At 41.8% G+C, this 24762-nt stretch overlaps 2 protein-coding genes across 9 annotated transcripts in view; both read left to right on the top strand.

Moving 5' to 3' along the window:
- KCNIP1 (potassium voltage-gated channel interacting protein 1) overlaps positions 1–23579 on the top strand; it is a 508397-nt gene extending 484818 nt beyond the window's left edge. For all 8 annotated transcript variants that reach the window (XM_074603589.1, XM_074603591.1, XM_074603590.1 and 5 more), the window contains 7 exons: positions 1457–1581; positions 9698–9767; positions 12696–12766; positions 14896–15003; positions 15959–16063; positions 16632–16694; positions 18968–23579. In XM_074603589.1, the coding sequence (XP_074459690.1) occupies positions 1457–1581; positions 9698–9767; positions 12696–12766; positions 14896–15003; positions 15959–16063; positions 16632–16694; positions 18968–19015 (590 nt within the window). In that variant the 3' untranslated portion in view covers positions 19016–23579. The remainder of the gene's footprint in view (positions 1–1456; positions 1582–9697; positions 9768–12695; positions 12767–14895; positions 15004–15958; positions 16064–16631; positions 16695–18967) is intronic.
- Positions 23580–23958: 379 nt separating this feature from the next.
- GABRP (gamma-aminobutyric acid type A receptor subunit pi) overlaps positions 23959–24762 on the top strand; it is a 40282-nt gene continuing 39478 nt past the window's right edge. Inside the window, exon 1 of the mRNA XM_074603584.1 lies at positions 23959–24522. The gene's annotated coding sequence lies outside the window, so the exon portion shown is untranslated. The remainder of the gene's footprint in view (positions 24523–24762) is intronic.

The following is a 24762-nucleotide window of genomic DNA, read 5'->3' as shown; positions in this document are numbered from 1 at the left end:
TGATACTTCTCCTCCTGTCCCATGCTATTACAGTCCTTTACCTTTGTTCCCTTGCTGTGCAATACTGTTCTCCCGTGAGAAACGGTATTTAGGTGTGTATTTTCACTGCTCAAGCCCCACAAACGCTGACTGAAACTCCAGGCACAGAGGATTAGGAGAATAGCTAATCCCGAATTCACCAATATTTCAAACTGATTTCTTAATACTGAAACAATGAACCAATGTTAATTAACCATTATGACTCACTTATGTGTGTCATCCCTTAATAACCTTCATATATATGTACAGAATTAATTAACTTATGAAAAGATAGCGTTACTCTAATCTGTTCTTTCACTGAGGTCACTCTGCTCTGAATTCACGCCTTTCCTCTATTCAGAGTGACTCCATTTCCTCACACACTTGTGAAATCCTTGCCTTAGGATTTACTATATTATGCTATATTTAGTATATATATTATAATATACTATTATACTAATAGGAATTACTATATTATACTTGAGCCCAATAATCTAAAACATTTTTACGGGGGAAAAGTTGTGCAGTTTTGATAATAAGGAGAGTGTTAGCTTTTATGCCAAGCATAAAAGCACATTCCAAGCATTTTGGGATGTAGATGGGATTTTCATGTCAGCTGAAACCTGCATCTGGTCCTTGAAGTTTGAAGAATCTCAAATTGACATACACTAAGTGTCTGTATGGATTTGGGCATTACCTACACTGCTGGGGAAATGGGCTTGCCAGGTAAAAACATGCATCAAAAACGAGGTGAGATTACAGTAATACAGGATGGGATCTGTCTCAAGTGGTTTTCTTCCTTGTGGGAGAGTGATCTGTTGAATAAAATGCACGTAAGTGTTTTCCATTGCTTATCTGTTTCCCCAAAAAGTCCATGCAAATGCAGGCTGGATTCATTCCAGATTCAGCAACTACGGACATCATTTGAATTTCTCTTAGGATTGAAGTGACCTTTAGTGTCTCTGTAACAGGCTTTTTGGTTAGCACACAGAAGAGTTTCCCTCACTGTTTACCCTCAGCATAATGCGTTTGTCTAATATGCTTAAGCATGTCTGCTCTCTCACTTCTATTTGCACAGCTTTTTTTAAAGCTAGTACTTTGAAAGGCCTATTCCTCCATGCTGTTTCAATATTTAGATAAGAAATATCTGGTGTTGCCTTTTGGAGCAACGAGTCTGCTGCCTGCCCTTCTCTCCTCACTCCCAATTTTGGCTTTGTGAATGGGGGTGCTAATTGGCAGCCCAGTAAGAAATGTGAGCTATTGCTTTACTCATACGGCTTTTATTTTGCTTTCAAGAGGTTGAAAATGGTTATACACATCAGTTCTGTTGATGGTTTCTTTTTTCTCTACTGCTCTTGAAATCCAGTCTGTCCTATCCATCATGTTAATAGAGCAAAGGTAACAACCAAAATAAATATTTTCCTGTCTTCTCTTTCAGATAAAATTGAAGATGAATTAGAAATGACTACGGTGTGCCATAGACCCGAAGGACTGGAACAGCTTGAAGCACAAACCAATTTCACTAAAAGAGAACTTCAAGTGCTTTACAGAGGATTTAAAAATGTAAGAACAGCACTGTAGTGAACCAAGTCTAGTATGTATGTCCCTACCAGCCTCAACTGCTCAGCTGCATTTTGTATCATTCCCCTGCTAAACATTAAGAGTTTTGTGCTAGACCTCCCTTACCATCGCAAAATGAGCACAATCTGCCTCTACATCTAATATTTATGATACCGTAATCTGCCTAAAACTGGGCTTGGATGAATATTTAGCACGTAATGCTCTCATCAGTTTTGTTTCCCAGATGTCAGTAAGCACACTGTAATTTCCTTAACCATGCCTGTACTTCAGGATAACCTGAAAATATTTCTAAGGTTACTTATTTAATTCTTGCTGTCAGTTCCTCGTGTTCAAATATGAGCAGTACTGTTTGCTTGTGATTAGCTGCCCAGGATGGTTTTTCTTTCTCCTTTCTCTAGCTGGAGAAATCTTACTCCTGTAGTAGGATATTATTAAAGCACATTACGATTATAAGGTGGGGAATAAGGCTGGAGTGGCAGGAGCCAAAAAGAAAAAAAATAAATGGGTATCAAGACTGAGGAGACAAGAGAGAGGCTACAGATCTAGGTGAAAGCGAGAATCGTGCCAGCTGGCATGACTGTGCACAGAACAGCACCATGCTCCTCTTTGTGATCCACCGTTCCAGCCAGATTCTCTGTGGGAGCAGGGAGTCTGCGCCTCTGTGAGCCTCAGCTTCTGGGTCACCTGCTGCTGCCTCATAGGGACTCATCATAATAAACAGAAACAGGGAATTTTGAGGCTACATGGAGCAGATGTTTTATGGACCTTTAAGAATGAATACTCATTACATGGTTGCCTGAGGGTCTGTGTTTAGTCACCCAGGTGGTTTGTGCCAGATGATGTTTTCATGATGATTAATAGATCAGTATCAAGCCAGCTCAATAAACAGTGTGGGTTTTAAGTTGTCTTGCAGGACAGTTCCAGCGTTTCAGCTACTGTCACAGTGAAGTGTTGACATTTCTTGGAAAGAGCAAGTCAAGTCTATTGGGTAAAAACTTGCCAAAACGAAGCTGAGCAACCTTAAATCCAGGCAATGTTGAGGGAAACCTGCTGGACATTGAGAAGGGCTTTCTTTTTGACAGATTCTTGAAATGTGATTGAATCACATCTCCAATGTATACTTGACTTCTCCAAGGAGTCTGGTGGTTTCGTCCTCTATTTCACCGCTCACCTAAGCAGGCCAAGGCCATAGCTCAGCTTTCTGTGTTGGTCTGTTCGGGGCATGTGCTGTATTTGTACCGCCTTTGCTGCACGTAGGAGGTCGTTTCATGTGTGAGGTTTTCTCACCACTGAAGACTGATGTTTTGAAAGCTCTTCACGCTTTGGGCAGTCACCAAGAAACCATATGGCTTTTGAGATAGAGCTTGACAGGTTAATGTACGGTATAATATGACATGACTGCCTCCAGTGGGAGAATAAACTCAGAGAGTTCTTAACCGCTGTGTTTTGCTAAGATCTCTGAAATGCCTTCTGTGTTGCTGTGTTTGGTGGGAATCCTGTGTGGGAGAGCACTGCTCCGTGCTGAGAAGAGGAGCTGGCTGTGCCAGCAGCTACAAAGGCAAACAGAGAGGCAGCCTTGCCGCGCTCTCAGCAGATATGACATTTATCCCTTGCCCCTCCCAATTGTGCTATCGCTTTGCAGTACACAGGCATTACCTCCCAGGGCGAGAATGACAGACAAGTGCATTTAACTTGTGACCTAAACCCTTTCCTAAGACCTCGCTGAAGGTCTTGGTATTAATTGGCAGCGCTGGCAAGGTCTTGTTTGATATCAGGTTGTTAGGACAGCAGTCTGTTTTCCTCCAGCTGCTTTGCACAAAATGTGCAAGAAGCTTTAATATCTAAGGCTTAAATTGAAATGAAAGGGTAGCTTTAGCGTTTGTAGCCTGTAAATCATGGTTTCAATGGGATGAGTAATTATGCACAGCGGGCAAACTGACTCAGCTGTTACCATATTTGCTATTGTACTGAACCGTCTGCGTTTTGGGATGATGTTACAGTGCCATCTGGAGATTCAAAATCCCTGTGGGAATACAGTCATTTTCCTCTCTCTGGCTTGTACTTACTGCTTGCTCTCAGTGATTGCACAGGTGCTGTTTAATTATGAGGCAACACCTGGATAATCACAGAGCCATTTACAGGTACCTGTAATGGACGCAGGGAGAACAAGGTCCTGCTCAGCCCAGCTGCTGAGGTTTTGATGTTCACAAACATAGATGGTGTTTGACCAAAGGCAGTTCAGTGCAGCCTGGGGTAGCCTCTGGACTAGTGCCCTGGCTGACCAGGGTCCTAATTCTCAGTACTTCTATTCCTGCTCTTTCTTCATCTCTGAAATCGGTTTCCCCACTCCCTCCAGACCTTCCCAGTCTCTTCCCAGTATCCCTTGTCAGGTCTGGTGTTTCTGCATCAGACTGATGGAGGCTTCCAGCAAATTCAGATCCCTTGCCACTCCAGAGAAGCAGAGCACGCTAACCAGGCCCGCATTCTTGCTGCCTGGCCAAATGTCCCCTCTCTCTTTGCCTTAAGCTTTCTTTTCCAGTTGTGAAAGAGTGCCGTCCTCCAACATCTTTTGATGCCAGGACCAAAAGTCCACTTTTATCTTAGCAGTTATCTCTGTCCCCAAGGTGCATTAGCATTGTGCGGAATAGTCTATTTTACACCTTGGAGGTAGCTGCTGTCAGGCTGGAGCCAGATTAATGCAAGGTATTTGGCCTGATTGCTTTGGCCCTGGTTCTGCAAAAGCAAGGTAACAGAGATGGCAAAAACTAGCAGAACATCTGGTGGGTCTTGCCTTGCTTTAGCTTTACGAAATAAAATGTGGTACTTTCTGTCTGTAATACATTAGGAGAGAGAATTGTTTGAGCTAAAAAGCAATGTTGGCATGGGAACAAAATGGCCATGAACAGGCATATGCTGGAATTAGAAGAAAGTTGCCACTCCCCAGCAGAGTCAAGTTTGGGGAAAAGTTATGGAATTGGAGGGAGGAGAATGAGAAACTATTTTTAGGATTAAAATTGATAAATTGATGACTAATGAAGTGACCAACAATGACAGAGGTTTGAGCTCAGTAATTCAATACCTCCCATTTAGACCATGTTTCTAATGCCTTGCATTCATTGGAATTGTGTGCATGGATTTAAAAGGATTGGGATTTTTATTGGATTTTTTGCTCGATTCAGGGGGCTCTGTGCTGTTAGGGGAAATCGTTGCTAGCAGCAAGGGATAATTTTCTAATATTAAATCAGAAAACAGACAACCCAAATAACTGAGAGGCTGTTGGAGACATTCTTACCTTGCTTTAGCGTGACTATTTTAGTAAGTCTGTAATGGAATGTGTTAGGAGATGCAATTATCTGCAAGAAATCAGGTTTTTGGAGACTAAAGCAAGCAGTATAAGCAAGGAAGAAACATCCTGATACTTTAATAACGCCCTAAATATTTCCAAAACGGGAGAACGTAGTAAGAGCAACAAAATATGTGGGATGTGTGAATGCTTAGAGATGCAAATCGGGATTGTGGATCCTGAAGGAGAATATGTTAGAGTCTATCTGTGGTCTTAATACCTCCAGTTTAGCAAACTGTGACCCCCTGAATACTCTTTTTTCACGTGCTGGCCAAGGGAGCTGAGAGCAATCTGATGGGCAGGTTACGTTTAGCCCCACTTCAGCGCTGCTGCTGCTTGCTTGCCCGCCCACACGGTACATCTTTGAAAGTGATCAATGGAGTTAATTTCTGATTCCAGCAGAAGAAAGAACAGCAAGTGCAACTTTTGTTTGAGATATTTATTTTAATGTGGATTCAGCTCCTTTGTGCTTTAGTATTTTAAAAAGAAGTCTGCGAGGGTAGATGCGATGCGTGACTCACGCTGCCAATGCCCGATAGTTAGCTTTTTGAAAATCAGGGGTTGTTTCCATGCTTGATGATACAAAAAAATGTTCACTGGTCTTGTTAGATGTTTTAAAAGAATTCATAGGTTAAAGAAAAGAGAGGCGTTTACCTGAAATCGAACCCTCTGCCATCGAAGGAAGGCCTTAGGAATGTTACGGAGAAGGACCATGCTTTTTATACTGCCAAGACGTTTTTCTTAAATGAGTAAACCTTTGTTATCTTTAGTGGAATTTAAACTGACACCAAGCTTACCTGCTCCTTTTCACAAGAGAGATTTCTTTTGAGTTGGCTGTATTAAGTTGTACTGTAGCACTAATGAGGCCTCTTGAGCATTATTTGACTCTTATAAAGACAAAATTGTGGTCAATTAAGTACAAATGAATTGGTACTAGCATATGTGTCTGAAAGCAATCCAGTTATAGAGAGCTAAACAAGCTGATCAATGTCAGCGCTGCCTCTCCCCAGCACTCCTGGAGGTTTGATGCAAACTTTCATTTGGCTTCCAGATGGAGCATCAGAAGCAATAAGGATCATGTGGAAATACAGAAAATTTAATCAGGCACAATGGCCAAAACTGCTACAGGAGACTCAGCCTCTGTGAGGAGAGTGCCTGCAGCAGCAGCCTCTCCTCTGTGCCTGCCCTTCGCAGACTTCAGCTTCATTCTCGGGCTTGGCAGTGGTGGGCTGGAGCTCTTAGTAAACATGGGCTATTAATATAGTGTGGAAGAGGTCCAAGGGACTCTGTAGTCGTGGAAGGTATAGAGAAGGTAATGCTAAGTCCCTACCTTTATAAATTGGCTTTAAGCATGTGAAGTGATGGTTTTCAGTGAATATAATAGTTGTATTTATCAAGATGAGAGAAAGAAATACATCTTCACTCAGTGTGTTTGGCCAGTGGTGCTACTCTGGAAAGGATGGTTAGGTGCTCTGCTAGACCTGGTTTTAAAAAGAGTGACAATTTGGTCAAATACTGTGAAGTTCTGCAAAGGCCCAGTGCGGGTCTTGGAGCAGCAGTACTCCAGTGACCAAGGAGAAAATTTCTACCCAAAGAATGTCTCTTGGTAGGGTACTTGGTCTGATCTATGATTAAAAGATACTATAAATAAATATCAAATTATTTATTTAACTCACATTAGACTACAAGCTTTAGGAAACGTGAACTTTGGGAGAATACTTTTATGGTAGCTATTACCTTCTATCAACTATTCTTCTTTTAATGCTTCCTAGCTTATTAGAAGTGTCACAAACAGATGAAAAAGTAACCACTTTTCTCATGACATCGAAGCCTGGAAGTGGCTGTTCTATTAGGAGCTTTGATGAGTTTTGAAAATACTCATCTAACCAGGAGTTCTGCTGTACAGAATTAGAAAGTTTTGCTAGTTTTGTCTATAAATGGAAAACCAAGTCTGGTCCTGCAGCTACTGGCTATAGGTAGTCCAGCTCGTCTTTTCATCCCCTTGCTCTGGAACAAGCCCTGAACACTAACAGTGGAGAAGGGGTGACCCCGGCAAGGTCAAAACCACAGTGCCAGGTTTGGGTTTTATTTGGGACACTTAAACCTAACCAGTGGAAAGACAGTTATCAGGACATGAAGACAGACTAAAAGATAATTTCAGGGCTTTTTAAGTAAAGAATAATTTGTTGCTTAGCTCAAATCTCTCCTAAATTACTGATGGTTTTCTACCCAAATAGCGGGTAGAAGACAACAGGTTTTCTTCTGTGTTGGAGGAAGGAACTCCGATCTAATCACCCTAATTCAATAGCGAACGGGTATGTGATTAAGGACCTGCCTCTGATGTCACCTGAAGTACCCCTTATGGCTCTCCTTCTGTGACTTGCACAGAACAAAGTGATTTCTCTTGTTTGTTCTGTCCCTTTTCCATGGTTAGCGAATGCACATCAGCAGCGGGTTATGCTGGCAGATCAGAGGCTTGGAAAAAAAAGCCTTTTTACCTTTAGAGGCTTTTCATGGTGGAAGAATTTCTTGTCAAAGTCCTTTTTGTTCTTAAAAGGTATCTAAACAACTCATCAATAAATAAGTCATAGACTTGAATCTTTCTCCAGCTTTCTGTGTCACCAGTTCAAAGGGATTTTCTTAGACTTCCTAAGTTTACTTATCTCAAATTGAACAACCTGTAATGCTACCAGAATAAGCGTTTGTCTGTCTTGGATCTGCAGAGTGGGATGTAACACGCAGCGAGTGTGTGCACCTATGGCAGCTCCAGGCTGCCAGTGGTGAGTAACTACAGCAGTACTGATGTCTGCCCTGCTTTGCAAACCTGCCTAGGACCATGATATGCACGCCCAAGCCTGCTCTGTTAATGAAGTCCAGGCCAAGCACAGAATTATAGGGAGATTAGGAGGATTTCCACCCCAAAAGCATCATGTGGTGTAGCATGCATATTCCAGCTAGTGTAATGTGGCAGTAGCGTGTTTGGACGTAAAGGCTCTGCAGCTCTGTGCTCTTTCTACTCACGTCTGTTCATCCCCAAGCTTGCTTGTGCTGCCACGCATTAGCACAGGAGAATAAACCTTTAAATGAATTTCCCTTACTTTGGAACGCATCTTGAACATGGTGTGCAGTCCTGGACTGCCGGCTCAAAAAGGGTATGGTGGAAATGGAAAGATGCAGAGAAGGGATTGTTGTCAAAGAATGCTTGGTGCCTTCTGTGATTCTCAGGGTGGGATGCTTCAGCCTGGAAAAGAGATGACAAAGGGAAGATCCACAAAATCACAAATGGCAGATAGAAGAAGGTTTGGGGTCAAGTGTTTGCTCTCTTGCCTGCTGCAGGGAATCAGACCCGTGGTGTCTCTGCCAGTGGGTATTTCTGAACACAGGAATAAGCCGACTTTTCTATATCTATAATTCTGTGCTCTGAGAAGAAGTATCAGTCCATTGGTTATGTTACTCTTCTACTCTGGTTTAGTTTTCAAAATTGGTTGATAGGCACATTTGTGATGAAGAGTGTCATCAACTGAAAAATATTCTGTATAATTGAAAACTTCACATAGTCAGATGGCAGTGCCCAGGGCTCTCTGTGGTACGTCAGCATGTGTTATAACAGCACTGAGCTGTTGGGAGGGGTGGCAAAGCCACCACAGTTAAGCTAAATTTGCGCCTGAATTTTACTTAAATTGTCCAGGTAATTTAAGTTTATAAAAAGAGTTGAGAATCAGGAAACAGGATTCACAAATTGTAGACAGTTCTTGTGCTGTTTTTCACCCATCTCTTCTATTGCCTGTGGTCCCACATCCTGCTGGGGAAGATGTGAGGACCTCAGTTCAGGTATCACTTACGGGGTGAAGCACCCGGCAGCTCAGCTCCGTGTAGCTGCCCCGTCTCGCTTTTCACAGGCGCTTGCCAGACTCTGCAAATATGCCCAGAGAGAACCTCCCACCCCAACCTACCATAACGGCTTGGATTTTGCTCAGCTGTAGCAGAGTAAGTGTGAGCCTTCCAGGCAGGGATTCCCTTTTCCCTTCCTGAATGCTAATCAAGTAGGTCAAGAAGTTCAGTCTGCCACCTCCTTCCTAAGTGTTTGTCCTTATTTGAAGCAGCCAAAAGTGAAATGAAATGCTTTACATTCTAGTACCAGAGCTTAAAAATAAAATAACCCCACAGGTTGCCAGGTTAGAAGATTTTGCAGGGGCACAGTCTGGCTTCTTGGAAGTTTACAGAAGATTGATCGGATAAACAGGTTAAAAACGATCTAATCTTTTTCAGCCTAATACTAATGCTTGTTTGTAGGGACTTACGAGCATAGTATATACCGTTAGCCTCCGTGGAACTGGTGTCAAGTATCTGGCTACAGTCCTCTGCTGAGGATTAATGAATTCATATATGCGGGGGCATTCGACAGGGAATGGTTAGCCGGCAGTAACGTTATTTGTAATTATTAGATGAGAGCTTCATATGACAAAAGGCACGCGCTGCCTTTCTAGGTCATCCTATAAAACAGGGATTAAACACTGCTGAAAATGCTGTTAAAAATGTTAATAATGGTGAACCTAGTCTATGAGATACTTAAGATGAAATTGCAGTCTGAATTATTTTAATTTCTTCAGCTGCACAGCCTGTGCATCCAGAGCACTGTGAGAATAGGAATTTGATTTGTTTAATTGCTCTCTTTGGGCTTGTAGGGTTTTCCAAATGAACCTTTATAGAGCTGGGATTTTTTTCCTTGATTTTTCTTTTTTGGTTTTCCAACAGGAATGTCCTAGTGGGGTTGTTAATGAAGAAACATTCAAACAGATCTATGCACAGTTTTTTCCTCATGGAGGTAAGCGGTATTACTTTGCGTCTGTTGGGTTTATTGAAGCATGCCTTAACATTCATTACTGCCAGCTGGCTGCAAAACTACTTCAGATAATGTAAAAAAAGTGAAATGAGCTTAAGCTTTGCAGGATCTTAAACAGAAACACAGACAGCAGGGTAATAAAATTAAGTTAGAGCCTTTGAACAGTCATTTCACAAGAATAGAGACAGACCCACATTAAAGATTTTCCCTAGTTGTCATCTCTTTATTCTCCGGTAAACAGTGCACTAGTCTGGGAGAGAAACTGGGGACTGATGCTTTTTTCTGTACTGACTCTCTGGATGGTAGAAAGCTAAATCACTTCCCCTCTGTGTGTCCTGCTTCCCTGCTGTTGGACTGCTGTGTGTGTCAGAAGAGTCCCAGACTTTATTTTGGCCTGCAAATTAATCAAAACTTCCCTAAAATTCTTAAAGTAGTTCTTAGTTGATGTATGCTGTGAGCTACCTGATGCAAAAATGATCATTTTTGGTGTTTGTGTGACTAATTAAGACACGGTCACATCATGTTTTGGAACATATAAAGTGTTGTATTAAAACTCTCAATTAATGTGTGTTCTTGCCTTTTAAAAACACGTATGTTCTTCTAACTGAATATGTTCCATGGGGATACTGTTCCCAAATTGAAATGAATGAGTCATGGGTTTAAGTGGCTTTTTTAGTAAAAGCTGCAGTATTTGAGGCTTTCTGAATATATTCCACTTTGTAGTGGCTGCAGGTTGCACTCACTATGGAATGATGACTGGAAGTTTCTGCACAAGTGTGTGTATGCACGTGCATTTACTTTAAGAAGATCATTAACAAGTGGTTTCACAAATAAATGTCAAGATAAAACACATTATGTTTATGTTTTACAATGCATATGACCTCAAAGATGTACACCTATGAAAAGTTCACATTAAATTTCAGTATGGACTTGATGATTCCGTTACGAAAAACATAGAATCATAGAATCGTTTGGGTTGGAATGGCCGCCTAAAAGTCATCTAGTCCACCCCCCCTGCAATAAACAGGAACATCTTGCCAACTATTTTAAAAAAAAAAAAAAAAAAAAAGTATTTTCAACTTTATGTACTTCTGGATGTGTTTTGTGTTTTCGACTTCGGTTCCGGTAAGTCCAAGGAACTCCAGTTACCTCAGGTAACCGCATTAACTCCTTTGAGCGACACACGTCAGGTGACGCCTTCCTTCCCATGTGTGAAAAAATACCAGGTACAGAAAGTTAATTTTTCATGGATAGATAACTTTTTTCTGCCCTACTGATGTTGACAAAGACTCGCTTTTTCTTCTTTTTGTGTGTCCCATTCCCTTGAAATGTGGTTCTCCCTTGGTTAATGATGATGGTAGTGTAACCAAGCTTAATAATAAAGCAGTTTAACAACAGATGTGATTTCATATTTTACAACTGTTTTCTTTCACTTGGTTTCCAGACTGTTTGCATAACCTTAGCATCATAAATTGTGAGATTCCAGATTCCTCAGAGATTTTCTCACTTTTATGGCTCTCTCTCCAAATAAACTTGTACGTTCCAGAGGTATTAAAGTACCTCTGAATTATAAAAACTTTGTGCACTGTCATCCCAAGCCTGTGATATTTTCATTACGTAGGGCTCCCATCCTTGACAGGTTTTCATTTTTCCTCCTCCTCAAGTGATACTAGTGATCTGTGGACATTATACACTATTGAAATAAGACATCTAGTGTAATATTTTTGGTTTATCGTTTAGTTTAGCTTAATAGGAATTTTTTGTAGGAGTGTCACACAGATAATTCTATGGTTTTCTTCTAGAGCTATTTTATTTCGTAATCCTTCTCTTAAAAATGCAGTAGCCAGTTTTTTTCCTAAAGTCCAGTGTATTCGATCCTTACAGATGACAGTGACTTAAGTATTTGATTTTTCTGCACACTGTTACACTTTCCTGGATTTGAACAACGGGAAAATATTTAATCACTTCATAGAAATCAGAGTAAAAAGACGCTGGGTCTTTCCACCTGACTGTCTGCATAGCACAGGGCACCAGGCTTCACCCGAATACCCATACGTTACGAACGCTCAGGCTAGACTAATGCAGCGTGCTAGGGGCAAAGAACAGAAGAGACAAAAAAGTGCATGGCTGCTGGAATAGCAATGAAATAATTAAGTTAATTTAATGTCACTTGCTTCCATCTTGAAAAGCTGGGCTCTGGTAATGCAGAGAACAGTGTGAATGGCCTCCAGAGCAGAGAACAGGCCAGGGAAGGTCTTAAGGTCATACACCTATTTGATTTTTATTATTTTTTTTCCGTATACTATGACTGTTTTTACTGGTTAACAGCCATTCTTTACATGGCCATAGAAACTGTTCTTCTCAATAGAAAAGATTTTCTAAAACCAGTGGTTTAAGATTCAGAAGGACAAAAATATGCCTTGGATGAGATTGCTCTTTAACAGTCAGGGGCCAAACTCATCTTACTGGAACTAGATGAAGTTGAACAGCCTGGGGCATCTCTGCTGTATCTCACACAAAGCAAAAAGATAGAGGAAGGAAGCACACATGCTGCAATCACTCTGGTGCTTTTGCTGCATTTCCCACCAGAGCCAATGCTCCACTTGCCCCAGAGACTCTCTTGGGAAGTTTTGGTTTTTTGTTTTGTTTTTTTTTTTCTCATTCTGTCAAGTGCAACCCCATAATCCATATCTTCTACTGTAACAAAAACTTTTACATTTCAAGGCTGTTTTAAGGGAGGGCATGAGGAGTATGCAAGTCCATGTCAACATTTACGAGGTCATAGAATATCTGGCAGTACTACAAGGTTGGTTTTCATACAAAAGGAAAATAAAGTCATGAATGTTGCATAGAGCCATTAGCGTATAATGAACTCTTGTACCAATCTGTGCCTTTTTTTTTTTCCCCCAGATGCTAGCATGTATGCACATTATCTCTTTAACGCATTTGACACTGCACAAAATGGCTCAGTGAAGTTTGAGGTAAGCGGTTTGCGTCCTCCTTTGATGCCTCTTTCTCAGCTTTGTGTTTTTAACCTTCTCCATCAACTCTTCATTGTAAATTAGTAGGACTTGTTGGGTGATGGGTTAGAGGTTTCAGTCTAAAATCAGTTGATATTTTAAATTCTGGTTCACTTTATTTTATGCAGATGGCTTTGCATGTTTCCTCTCACTAAAGAAACATACAGATCATGTTAGTCAGTACCATGGGGAGGAAGTGCAGAGATTTATGTAGTAGAGAGGAGAGGCTGAAGACAGTCCCATATGAAAAGAGAACAGTGATTTGCACAGATAATTTGCATGTCAAAGAAAAGCCAGTACATTGTGTGTCGTCTGCAGTCATCATGCATTGCAAGGTTATATTTATGTTCCTGGAATGTGTTTGGGTTTTTTAAGCTTATTTGATATATTGAAGAAGTATCTCAGGTACTTCGTTCCTAGGGAAACCAAATCCACCCTTTAACTAAAAGGCCTGTTGCTGTGGCTACAAATAGCCATTCTTCAAGCTCACACACATAGCTGTAGGAGTGCTGCAAAGGGATGTGTTAAGTCATAGGCCTGTGGAGGATGAACTTCATAGTTTTGAAGACAGTTAACTAAGATCATAAAACTAGAAATCATTGACAGTCTTGCCTTTTCCATCAAATGGCCAAGAACTCTGGTAATTTCCAGGTAAGACTGGCAAATTTGTTCATTAAACAAATGTAAAATGGGAATGTTGCAATGTGTGTATGCGTGTCTCTGTAGCGATGGCTGTAGTGGGAGTTTTGTATATGGCAGATGCTCAGTAGTAAGAGGCTTCCAGAAACCTAAACAGCCTGAGACATGGGAAAATGCTTAGATAAGTTTTAAAAAGAGAAAAGTGCTAAGCTTTCCTTCCTGGCAAACCTGTCTCTGTAGAGGTTATCAAACATAAGCATTTTGTCCCCTTTTTTGCATTGTTCAGCAAACTCAAATTCCTCTGAGCCTTGGTAAAAAGGAGCAAAGGTTTCTAAGAAGCGATGCACTGCCCCATGCAGAACTAATGGAGATAACATAGGAACGACTAAGTACATTAAATGAGGTATCAAGAACTGTATAGCTCTGTTAGCTTGAAGCTTTGCCTGTGCTAATAAATCCCTGTAGGGATGCTGCTTACAGTGCCTGAGCCATTGTGCAGTATAAACAATAATTCAAAGCTATTAGATGTAATAACTACTGTAAACAAAAAATACAATTAAAATGCTGCGTCCCAGACTGAGTAATTAGTGGGGGAATAGCATCTGGTCAAGTCTGAGAGATTTTGCCAGAGGCCAAAACCTGAGGCTCCCTGTGTTAGAGGAATTTGGGATCTCTCCATCCCTCGCAAGATGGGTGCAGAAAAAAGGCCAGATTTTCCTCCCTCTTTCATAGCACCCACGATCTGCGGGTAAGAAGCTGTGTTGAATGAGGCGGTGGCAATCTGAGTGACTCCTTGCAGCAGACCATTTCTAGGAGGGGAATGGCCACTGGAGCATCTGGCACTGCTCTTAAAAACCAGACGTGTACTTTGCCATGCTTGCATTTGTGCAGTATTTAGAGTTTGGAGGATGATAAACTTGAATGGCTAGCAAGGATGGTGTCCCGTTTCCTGGCCTTGAGCATGCTGTGCTGCTCTTGACAAGTCCAAGGCGCCGGAACAGCCAATGTCCTATCAACTTTAGGATCTAAGTCTGCCTGTCTTGGACTGGATCTGCTCTTAATCTCTTGCTGTTTTCATACCCCTCACCCCAGGACTAGAAGAGTTTAAGGCTGCAGCACCCATTAGGTCTTTCTGCCCTTCCAGCCTTGCTAAGCTGCCTAACCCTTATCATAAGATTTACAGCGGCTGCAGCTGAGTACTTGACTTTTCTGATTTTCCTTGTTACCTCATACACATTTATTAGTGTGTCAGTACTCAGATCATCTTAGCGGATGCTATGTCCATTGAGTTCAGTCAGAGAGGACACACTTTTGGAAAAGGGAGTCAGAAGAGGTTGATAACCATATGCTCTATCCTAAAAAGATAAGTCTTTTGACTGGCATTATATAAAGAAGGTGGCTTAGAAAAGGATGTGATGAAAATTCGCATTTCTCTCTCTGCCTTGAACCAGGATTTTGTGATGGCATTGTCCATTTTGTTGCGGGGAACTGTTCATGAAAAGCTAAGATGGACGTTTAATCTGTACGACATAAATAAGGATGGCTATATAAACAAGGAGGTAAGGCTGTTTCCGACAAGTGTGGTTGATTTCTGGAGAGAGCCAACTGGTTTCTGTTGCAGGGCACAACTAATTTTACATGTAGCTAATTAAATGCAAATCAGACTGGACTCGAGCATTTATCTGTGTCTAAGTAAAGTGCACAGTGATCTTAAATTACATGGTTTTGTAGACATATTTTTCTATATTATAGCACCTTTAATGGATTGTTTTAGCCAGGAGCAAAATCCTAGTCACAGCTATGAACGTTATAACCTTTGCAAAGGGGAAGGTGACGGTGACAGTAGCTACTCGGTGACTGAGTCATGAGGGGTTTCTGGCTGCACTGGGGAGGTATGGTGTGGGCTTACCTGAAGCACTGCAAGCCCCCAGCACCACTCCCAAATCCTGTGTTATCATATGGTTTTATCTTCTTACCTGGTATTGCTTGTTCCCTTTGTGGGAAGCCTTGGGTTTTGAGCATGGTAACATGAATATTTTGCAAATATATCTTGGTCTGTCTTCTCAAAACTATTGTGTGTACCTGGAGGGTTTTGTGGTTGCTGCTACTGGTTGTGGAGTTGTGTGGCAGTTTGTGCAAGGTGTGGAGAAGGGCTGGGTTCCCAGTGACTGCTGTGAAGGTCCCTGGCCTTGGAGGAAGCTCTAGGACAGTCGGTGCCACAGTGCCCAGCACCGTCCCACAAGTCCTGCAGTGCTGCCTGGGCAGAGCAGGGAAGTGAGCACTGCAGCCACCTCCCATGTGGCTGTGGCAAAGTCATGGCACTGTCAGAATGAAGCACTTCATTTTTATAGATGAACTTATATATGATGATACATCTGTCTGTGTTTTCATGCATATGCGTAGGCATTCTCTGTGCTGTGAAGAGGGTGAAGAAAAAGGTAACGAAAGAAAGAAATGTGCTATCACTTCTACTAATTTCCCTTTTGTGTTTGTGCCGGCATGCCACTACTGCAGGAAATGGTGGATATCGTAAAGGCAATTTATGATATGATGGGAAAGTACACATATCCAGTGCTCAAGGAAGATGCTCCAAGGCAACATGTAGAAGTATTCTTCCAGGTACTCGATTTTTGCTGTGTTTTTCTTAACGCTTGAGCTATGCACTGATATGCTTTACTGTAAGTTTAGCTCAGAGTTGAATCCTATGCCCCGCTATATATTCCAAAATAAACCCTATCAGCCATTCAGATTAACTCTACAGTGTCTGATGCTTTTCTTACTCCAAGGTATCCCATTGCCCCTTAGCCCAACCCTTTGCATTGTGGGGTGTGACATCCAGCAAGTTTGAAGCCTTGCTGCCCTTCAGTGCTTCTTCTCTCACCTGCCCGTACAGAGAGACAGGAATATGGGTGCTGGTTGGTGAGGCAGTGAATAAATAAATGAAGTAATAAGGAGGATGATGTGTATGTCAAGGAAGGAATAGACTAGTTGGTGATGACCGCAAAAGTGCTCCAAATAGCAGAGTACACAAGTCCTTAGCAGTCAACAGATTTACCTAATGACACTGAGTCTGCAATCTAAGCTGGTAAAGTCACGTAGGTTTATTCACGTTGCATCAAATAATGTATTATACTGTCACTGCAGTATTACCTATGGAAATAATTTTTTGTTTTATTTTATTTTGCAGAAAATGGATAAAAACAAAGATGGTGTTGTAACTTTAGATGAGTTTATTGAATCATGTCAGGAGGTAAGGACAAAATTATAACTGTAATGAAAGGCCTAGCTCATGCCACAGCATTTGCTTTCCCTTTGGACAAACTCCGTTTGAAACAAGATGCTGCTCAGGATTCCAGGTTTCCTTTGCTCTGTGAAAAAGTCAGTTTCAAGACTGAGTTTCTGGTGGTGCTCAGTCAAATCATTGGAGAGGTCCTCTTCATTTCCAGTGCTGGTGGCTGGTGCTTTTATTTTCCTGAGTGAACTGCACTACCTGGTTCTGTAGACAATCAGATGACTCTAGAGAAAGCTCATAATGCCCTTCCTTAGTGTTTTTTTCTGTTGTTGTTTTTGAGATTTTTTTGGTGTTTTTTTAAGAGACTGATATTGTGTCTGCGTGCTCCCCCTGGATGTCATTAGCAGCAGGTACCAGTTGCTGGAACTGCCCAGAGCCAAAGGTCTCTCAAAATCTTGTGGTTACAGCACTGACTTATAAAACCAGTTGAAGTTTTCACGGTCAAACATTAAAAGCAAATGCTTTCATCATAGTAATGATATTTTTTTTTTCTCTGTTTTGGAAATGAGCTTCCTCTTGCAAATTCCATACATTAGGTTGCCTGTAATAAATATTTGCTGGTATTTTTAGCATTGGCACAAAGACATCAGCATTAACATGCAATTGGCCAAGTGTCTATTGTCTTAGACTGTAATCGGCTGTGGAATGTTTGTTCAGATATTTCTAATATTTAATCAGTACAACAGTGGTCTATGCATTTTAGAAAGTTTACAGTGGTGCAAATAATTGCATACCAGCCCTCTTGTGTATTTGATTTTCCCTGGAAAAATCTTTCCTGTTCTGCAGTCGGACAGCTCTTCTGTAGCTGAGCAACGGGAAGATGCTCCCTGTGGAGGGCTCGGCTGGCTTCCCGCTCTTCCTGTGTTAAGTCTGGCTCTGGCAACATCCAGGTTACTTCTTAGTCAGGGACTTCAGGCGGCAAAATCCTTGTTAGCAGATGAATAATACATGGCTAATTTTTTTAAGTTACTTCATTCTTGGTCCCTCCTGATTGTTTAGCTTATTTTTTGCCTTGTCTTTAATTGGATTGTTTGTGTTGCATATTATTTTTCACGTTTGTAATTTGCCTTCAGGCTGGATGCATATGTATGATTAGCGGCCTCAGTATTGAAGCAGCTTCACTTTACTGCTAACTGTTAGAGTGTGTTTAATGGTCTAGGTTGGGTTTCGTTCCTTCTGTTGACATGCTTGCTCTAGGAGCTATGCCGTCCGATGCACTGTCACGTGTGGTTTCCTGGCAGATAGGAGTGAGCCTGGCAACAGTAAGATGTTGGTGTTTTGGGTTTGTTTGGTTGGTTTTTTTCTTTATGGAAAAGAAACCAAAGTGCCCTATCGTGCTTACCTCTGCCGTTTCTGAGGGTATGGCTCATGGGGCAGTGAACTCCTAGTATGGCTTTGGAGAGGATGATTGGTTTCCCATGCAAGGTGATACCTTGTACTGGTACCCACCAAACTCTGTGAAAAGTGAGATAGATGAATGCAGCTGTAAAATAAAAGAGGAATGAGATGCAGTAGATCTCGTAAGTTGCTCAATGTGGAAAATTATTTTCGTGTTACAGGCAAACAGTTATTCTAAGTTTTGGAATAACTGAATTCCTGAGGGGGGAAAAAGAATTTTGTTTTTGAATATTACTCTGGTTATTACCTGAAGTACAATTTCAAGACATCATGAGAAACGATCTGGGATTTCCCTTGTGTGTCTCCAACTTTCTTGTTTGGATCTAGGAGCCTCGGAGAGGCTGAGATTGCATGTATTTTGGGTTTGAGCTGGTTGTATTTCTGAAGTGAAGTGGTCCTTCAAGGCAGCTTACTTATCAGTTTGAAACCCGCAATTTCATTTGGACATTTGAAGCATATTAGCTAAATGCATATTTGCATATTCAGGGTCAACGAAATGTAGTTGGGCACTAAAGCCTGAGGATTCAGCGGAGTCACCAGCTCAGTGCTGGTGTCCAGTTTTCTTCAGTAAAGCACAGCCCAGGCTGCATGTCAAGCTTATGAGAAGACCCTGGGCTTGCATGCCTCAAACCAACTAAGGTGCCAAAGTAAGAGACAGCTGCTTTGCTGAATCAGGACCTGATCACTGAATCAATTCCAGCTCATCGAGGATGAAAAGCGTTATGAAAGCAAGGCCGTTGCCTGCAGTAGCAGCTGCAGAGCCCCTCCTGTGCTGTGCAAAGTTACGAGCCGTGCTTGTCAGTGTTATGAAAATGTCTTCTCATTGCTTTCAGGACGACAATATCATGCGATCCTTACAGCTCTTTGAGAATGTGATGTAACCATGTCTGGTGAACGCTGGAGGAGTCGGAGACTTTCTGTGTAACAAAGACCTCCTTTCTGGGTGAAAGATTTTTACAATTCAGCCATGTTCAGTGTGTGAGGATTTTGTATGACATCTCCAACCAAATGGCAACTGAATGCAACCGATCCCACCTCTTCTCCCCAAGAGACGCCGGTGGACCTTTGTTTCGTTTTGGAAGCATGTGAATATTTTAATAAAACCTGACAAGAGAGAACTGCTGCTCGAAGTTCAATGAGTAATATACAGCATTGTTTGCTAGGCACAAGTCCCGCTTTTAATCTAGCGAGCTTGATTACATATGATAGCACATGTCGATAGCTTACTCGGCCATCTATTGTAAGTGAAAAGCTCAGTCAATATTACCATATGGCAAAATGTTTTATGAATGCCTTGCCATTGATCTGCTTTGACAAAAGTCAAATCTACCAGGGTGGTCTGTAAAAAATGTACAGTAAATGTACCCAGGACACTAAGCAGACAGCCTGTGTAGCCAGAATCCCCATTTCTGCAGAGATCCTGGTTTTCCTCTCACATGCACTGGTGCCACCACACTGAATTTGTTGGAGTTTTTCCTGAACACAGTAGCTTAGAGGATCTTCACACCAGGGTGAGCCAGAAAGGAGCAAAACGTGTGTTGCACATACAAATTTCGAACTACAGAACAAATCCTGTGCAATGATGGTAAGTTCTTGCAAGACCGGGCAGGTTTATAAGGGCTGGTACAGGAAGATGAATACCTGCTCTGGTCCCAGGCACCTTCTGCAGTCCCAGCACATGGTGGGACACCAAGTCGTTCTCCAGTCTGCGTCTCAGCAGCGCCATGGTCGTGTGCTGTTGGCCTTTCGTTGTAGTTTGGCACATGCTTCCTAGATTCATCATTTGAATGTTTGTATTTTTCCATTGGAAGTTACAGTAAAATGTTACCCACTTTATGGATTTGTTTAAGCTTTCCAGTTTTACTTAGTGCAAAAAAGGGCCCAGATGATGCAGCTGTGTTTCCGTATACAGGCCTTGGCACCCACCGAGTGCCCTGTACATTAGCTGCCAGGCCCATATGTCCCTTGGGCTAATTTGACATTTTCTACAGCAAAATCTTTTTTCCTACAAGTCAGTTGCATGATTCGTAAAAGTCCCATTTCCTTACTAATGCCAAATAGAGCAATGGTTTGGGGGGGTCTGGGTTTTTTAATTAGTAAAACAGAATGAATCATGTAGTGAATTTACACCAAGGTTGGATTTTGCCCAGTAGATTATTTTTCAGCTGAGGAATTTTTCAGCAGGCTTCAGACCCTGCTTTGCAGAGGACGCTTAAGAAAGTTAACACACCAGAGTGCCGTTGCAGTCTCCAGGCAGGTGATGGCTGAGAAACCAAGGGAAGGGGAGGGAAAAGCCAACTTTTCCAGCTGCTCAGACCACACAGAAAGGAGAGTCCCTGCCGTAGTGGTTCATCGCTCCCATCCAGTAAGCATATATTTTTATTATACCAGATACTATATTGCAAATATACTGTTAGCAGTGAAGATATATTTTAAAAATTATGTAAGTGGAAGCTTTTTATAATACAAAATATATAAAATGCCTCATTTCTGGAGCCCTATATTTTATAAAAATTTAATCTATTGAAGTACTCCTGATTATAGAAGTAGATCTAATCAGTGCTAGTGTAATGCTATGCTAATTTCCCAAGACGGGACATTTTCCCCTGTTACTTTGTTCCTCCATACACTTCTCTGTAGTCTTAACTTTATTCCCTTCAGTTTCTCACATGGTGGCGAGCTCACTTGTCATCAAAAGTGCTATTCAAGTGAGTGAAGTTATATTTACGCAAGAGTGACACCCTAGTCTATCCTGTTCACTGCCTTTCATACAAATACCATTAGTTAATTCCTTCCTAGCAATGACACAGAGCATAGCTACTCCAATAATGTGCGGTGATTCGCAGAGTGATGCGATGCTGTGAGAGTAGCCTTGTCCTCCAGTTGTCCGGTATTGTCTATTTAGTTTTTATTTAATAGGCACTTGATTAAAAACATCAGTTGTAGCTGAAACAAGACACAACGTTCATACTTTTCCTTCTTGATTCTTCTTGCCATTGATTTAGCAAATGACAGAATTTAATAAAATGAATAACCTGGTGTTTTTTTCCCCACACCAAAAGAGCATCTGTCTATTATCAGTCTAAGCAGTTAATTTCAGCTGAGGGAAAAGTGGACAAGATAATGGAAAACAAGCATTTGCATCGGGCTAGCACAGTGCCTTTCTCCTCTGACAGTGTTGCTCCAAATGTGCTCATGAGATGGCACATACAGCCTGAAAAGTTTTGAATGTGCCCTTTTCAAAAGAAAACATTATTAATGGCATGATACCATTGTCCCTGAAGCTAAATTAATTTCCGGAGTTACTGTGATTAATTTGGCCTCAGGTATGTTTTCTGTGTCTCCAGCAGCAGTTCTGTGTGGGTGACGCTGGGTGCCTGTCTCATAGGGGCTATAACTGCTTTCTGTTGAGTGTGGACCCAGTTTGGCAACATGCATCAAACATTTGGATGTTCCTCTCAGTACGTGCTTAAGTGCATTGCTGAAATCAGGCTCCCATCAGTGACCCTACAGTTCTGGCATCCCTTTATCTGCTCTCCAGCGTCAGTTTTCAGCGATGGGGGTGCATTAGGCAGAGAGGGAGATGCTGAAAGCCGCACTGGTCCTGATTCTGCTCTTGAGGCATAACTTCGATTTCAGCCTTGCAGGAGTCCAGACCCCACCTGTGCATACCTGGTGTTCAGCCCTGGGTCGTCCAGTGGAGTTGACATAGGAGGATTGGCAAAGTGACACACAGTTGTATTTTCACATAGCTCTAACTGAAAATTGTTTGTGGCAGAGTCATTGCCTTTGCCAAACCATTTATTATCCTGTGTTTGTCCCTGATCCCACCAATACCAGCCAGAGACTGATATGCGTCAGTGCATAGAAGGCCTCTGGGTTTTCCGTGAGCAGCATCCACGTATATGGCGTGTGTGCTTTAGCCAACAGAGATCCAGTGACTGTGAGAGAATCGTACTCTGCATGGAAATGTCTTTGGGTTTCTTTTTTATGTTTTTCGTGAATGTTACTTTGTAAACCTGCAAAGCCTCCCATTGCTCATAAATGGGGCTTGCAATATTTATGGCAAATACTTACTACTACAGCTTTCTAAATAAAACATAGTATGCTATTCTAATCTCATACTGTCATAAATCCTACTGCCAGTATGTGGAAGGTAGTTACTATGCTGGCTTCTAAGTTACAGTTAGACTATCTGTCTGTGCTATCAGCTGTGCAAATTTTCTCAAAGTTGTGAATGTTTAAATAACATCTGAATCATTGATCTGACTGTTTCATTAGTTACAAACATTAGTCTGCACTTTCATGCCAGCATTTTCTAAAAAAAGCCTTTCTAACATGCATTTTAGGCAACAATCTGTTGAAAAATAGGAATGTGATTAATGATAATGAAAAAAAAAAAAAAAAAATAACGTGCCTGTTACTGTCGCTGTTTGTTTTCCTGTTACTTTGAATGCATTGCAATATTGTGAGTAACTACAAGTCAAGCTATAAATCTGAGGTACAGGTATCCTGAGCCTCGAGCATTGTGGGCAGAACTCTGGCATTGCCTGACTGCGACACGTGTTGAGAACAAACATCTTTGTGTCTGTGTGTCACCTCTGATAAGATGGTAGCAGCAGTGTAACCACCTTTTTTCCTTCTTCATGGAAGTGCCATGAAAGACCTAAGGAAATGTGCAAATAATATAAATTGTGATAACTGAAGCCATGTTAATGGAGCAGCAATGCATAGCTTCACAATTGCTATTCTCCAATGGTAATTTGTATTAAATTTTTTGTTGAATGGTTTTAAAAATGTTGGTTTTAATAATAAAAAGAAAATACCTGGAAGGTGTCCTTTCTTAAGCCAGTATGTACTTTTTTTCTTAAGGGACACTGTCAGGTTAAAAATTTACAGGGATCTTTTAAAAGTAAAACTCTTATAAACACATATCTGTCTGCATAGAGGCTGTTAAACTGCTGAACTGTGCTGTGAGCTAACATTTACATGCGAATGATTTATTTGCATCACTGATTCAGGGGTGCTCTTATATTTGGTGCAGTGACATACACCTAACTGATAGTCCGGCCCTTGTGTAAATAAGAGTTCAAAAATATTCTACCTGCATCACTGATAGTATCTCAGAGTAGTAAAGATTGAAAGCTTATAGGCACGTCTTTTCTCTTCAGCATTTTTGCTTAAGTATAACCAGGAGAACAGGCAATCAAGTCAAAGAAAAATGCAAGCACTCTTTTACTTTAGAGATAAGAAAAATAAAACAAAACCTCGCAGTGTCCCTTTAGCTCTGATTTGTTGTAAACATCCATTCTGACACATGGAAAAAATGCAGAAGAAATTTTGCGAGACTATATATATGTGTGTACATATATATATATCTATATCTATATATAAAAAGAATTGCTAAACTCTATTCTGTAGGGTATAGTATGTCTACCAGCACATCCCAGGAAAAAGAACATTCTCTTGCATACGTGCAGAAATGTGAAAATAAAGATGTCTGTGTGGAATGTGGTGTTGGTCTCACTGCAGTGCCTAACCAGGTCGCGTTGCCCAGCTGAGTGCTCCCCCCGGCCAGCTCTTGGCTGCGCGGATGGAGCAAGAAGCCTGGGGACAGCCATCTCTACCACCCAGGCACCAGCCCGCTCAGAGGAGACGACATTTCCCTGTGGAAAATGCCAAACCGGACTTCTTACTGTCCCTGCAAGGGGAAGGTGTTGAAGCCGCCTGCGCCTCTCACTAGGTCCGACGTGCACCCAGCTCCTTCTAGGCCAAGTAGACTCTGGCTCACCAGCATGTGCGTATGCTTTTTATTCAGTTTTCAGCATCAGGTTTGCTCGAGTTGGTTGTCTGAAGTTTTAGTTACTGTTGTGAGACATTAGCCACCTCTGATTTTATTCTCCAGCCCATCACCACTGCAGGCTGAGCATCCCATCCTGCTGCCTACGTGGTCTGGGGCGTTGTGTCTGATAGTTTGAAGGGACAGTGGGGAAGAGGGCAGGGATGAGGGCTGTCCCACAGCATCTCTGGGAAGGTTCTCCAGAGCGCAGTAGGGTGAAACCGAGGTACGTGCCACAACTCAGCATGTGAAAAAGGTTACTTTTGAATGCAATAATAGCTTTTTCTTACTGTGAGATTAGTTCTGTAATCTTTGCTTACCCATGCAGGTCCAGCAAAGCTGGAAATGGAAGAGGCCTGGGTATGTTGGCACTTGAAGATCTACTTCTCTGCACAAGTAGAAGTTATCGGCTACCCGGTTCTCTTGCATTTGGGGCCAGAAGATGCACCTGAGACAGAGAAACGTGGAGAAACTGTGCAGCGTTCTGGGGAAAGTGAGGCTTGTATCCAGCTAGAGTGAGATGTGACTGGGAGCACAGTGGGATAACAGGTATCTGTTGGTCTAGATTTAATTTAACAAATTTCATTAAGGGAAGAAATCCCAGATTACCATCATCTCTAAAGCCAGATATCTGGGATCAATTCTGAGAGGTCCAAGCCTAAGTGGAGCTGAGCACTCCTGCTGGAAAGAGGGCAGCTTGTTAACTTTCTGCCTTCCATCCTGAATTACCTCCTTAACTGCAGTCTGTCTGAAACCGCAGCACGTGCCCCTCGATTCATTGCTCAGGAT

The sequence above is a fragment of the Larus michahellis genome, chromosome 11 (genome assembly GCF_964199755.1).
Source record: "Larus michahellis chromosome 11, bLarMic1.1, whole genome shotgun sequence".
Taxonomy (NCBI): Eukaryota; Metazoa; Chordata; class Aves; order Charadriiformes; family Laridae; genus Larus; species Larus michahellis.
Note: the sequence above shows the minus strand (reverse complement) of the source record. Positions and strands in the feature narration are given on the sequence as shown.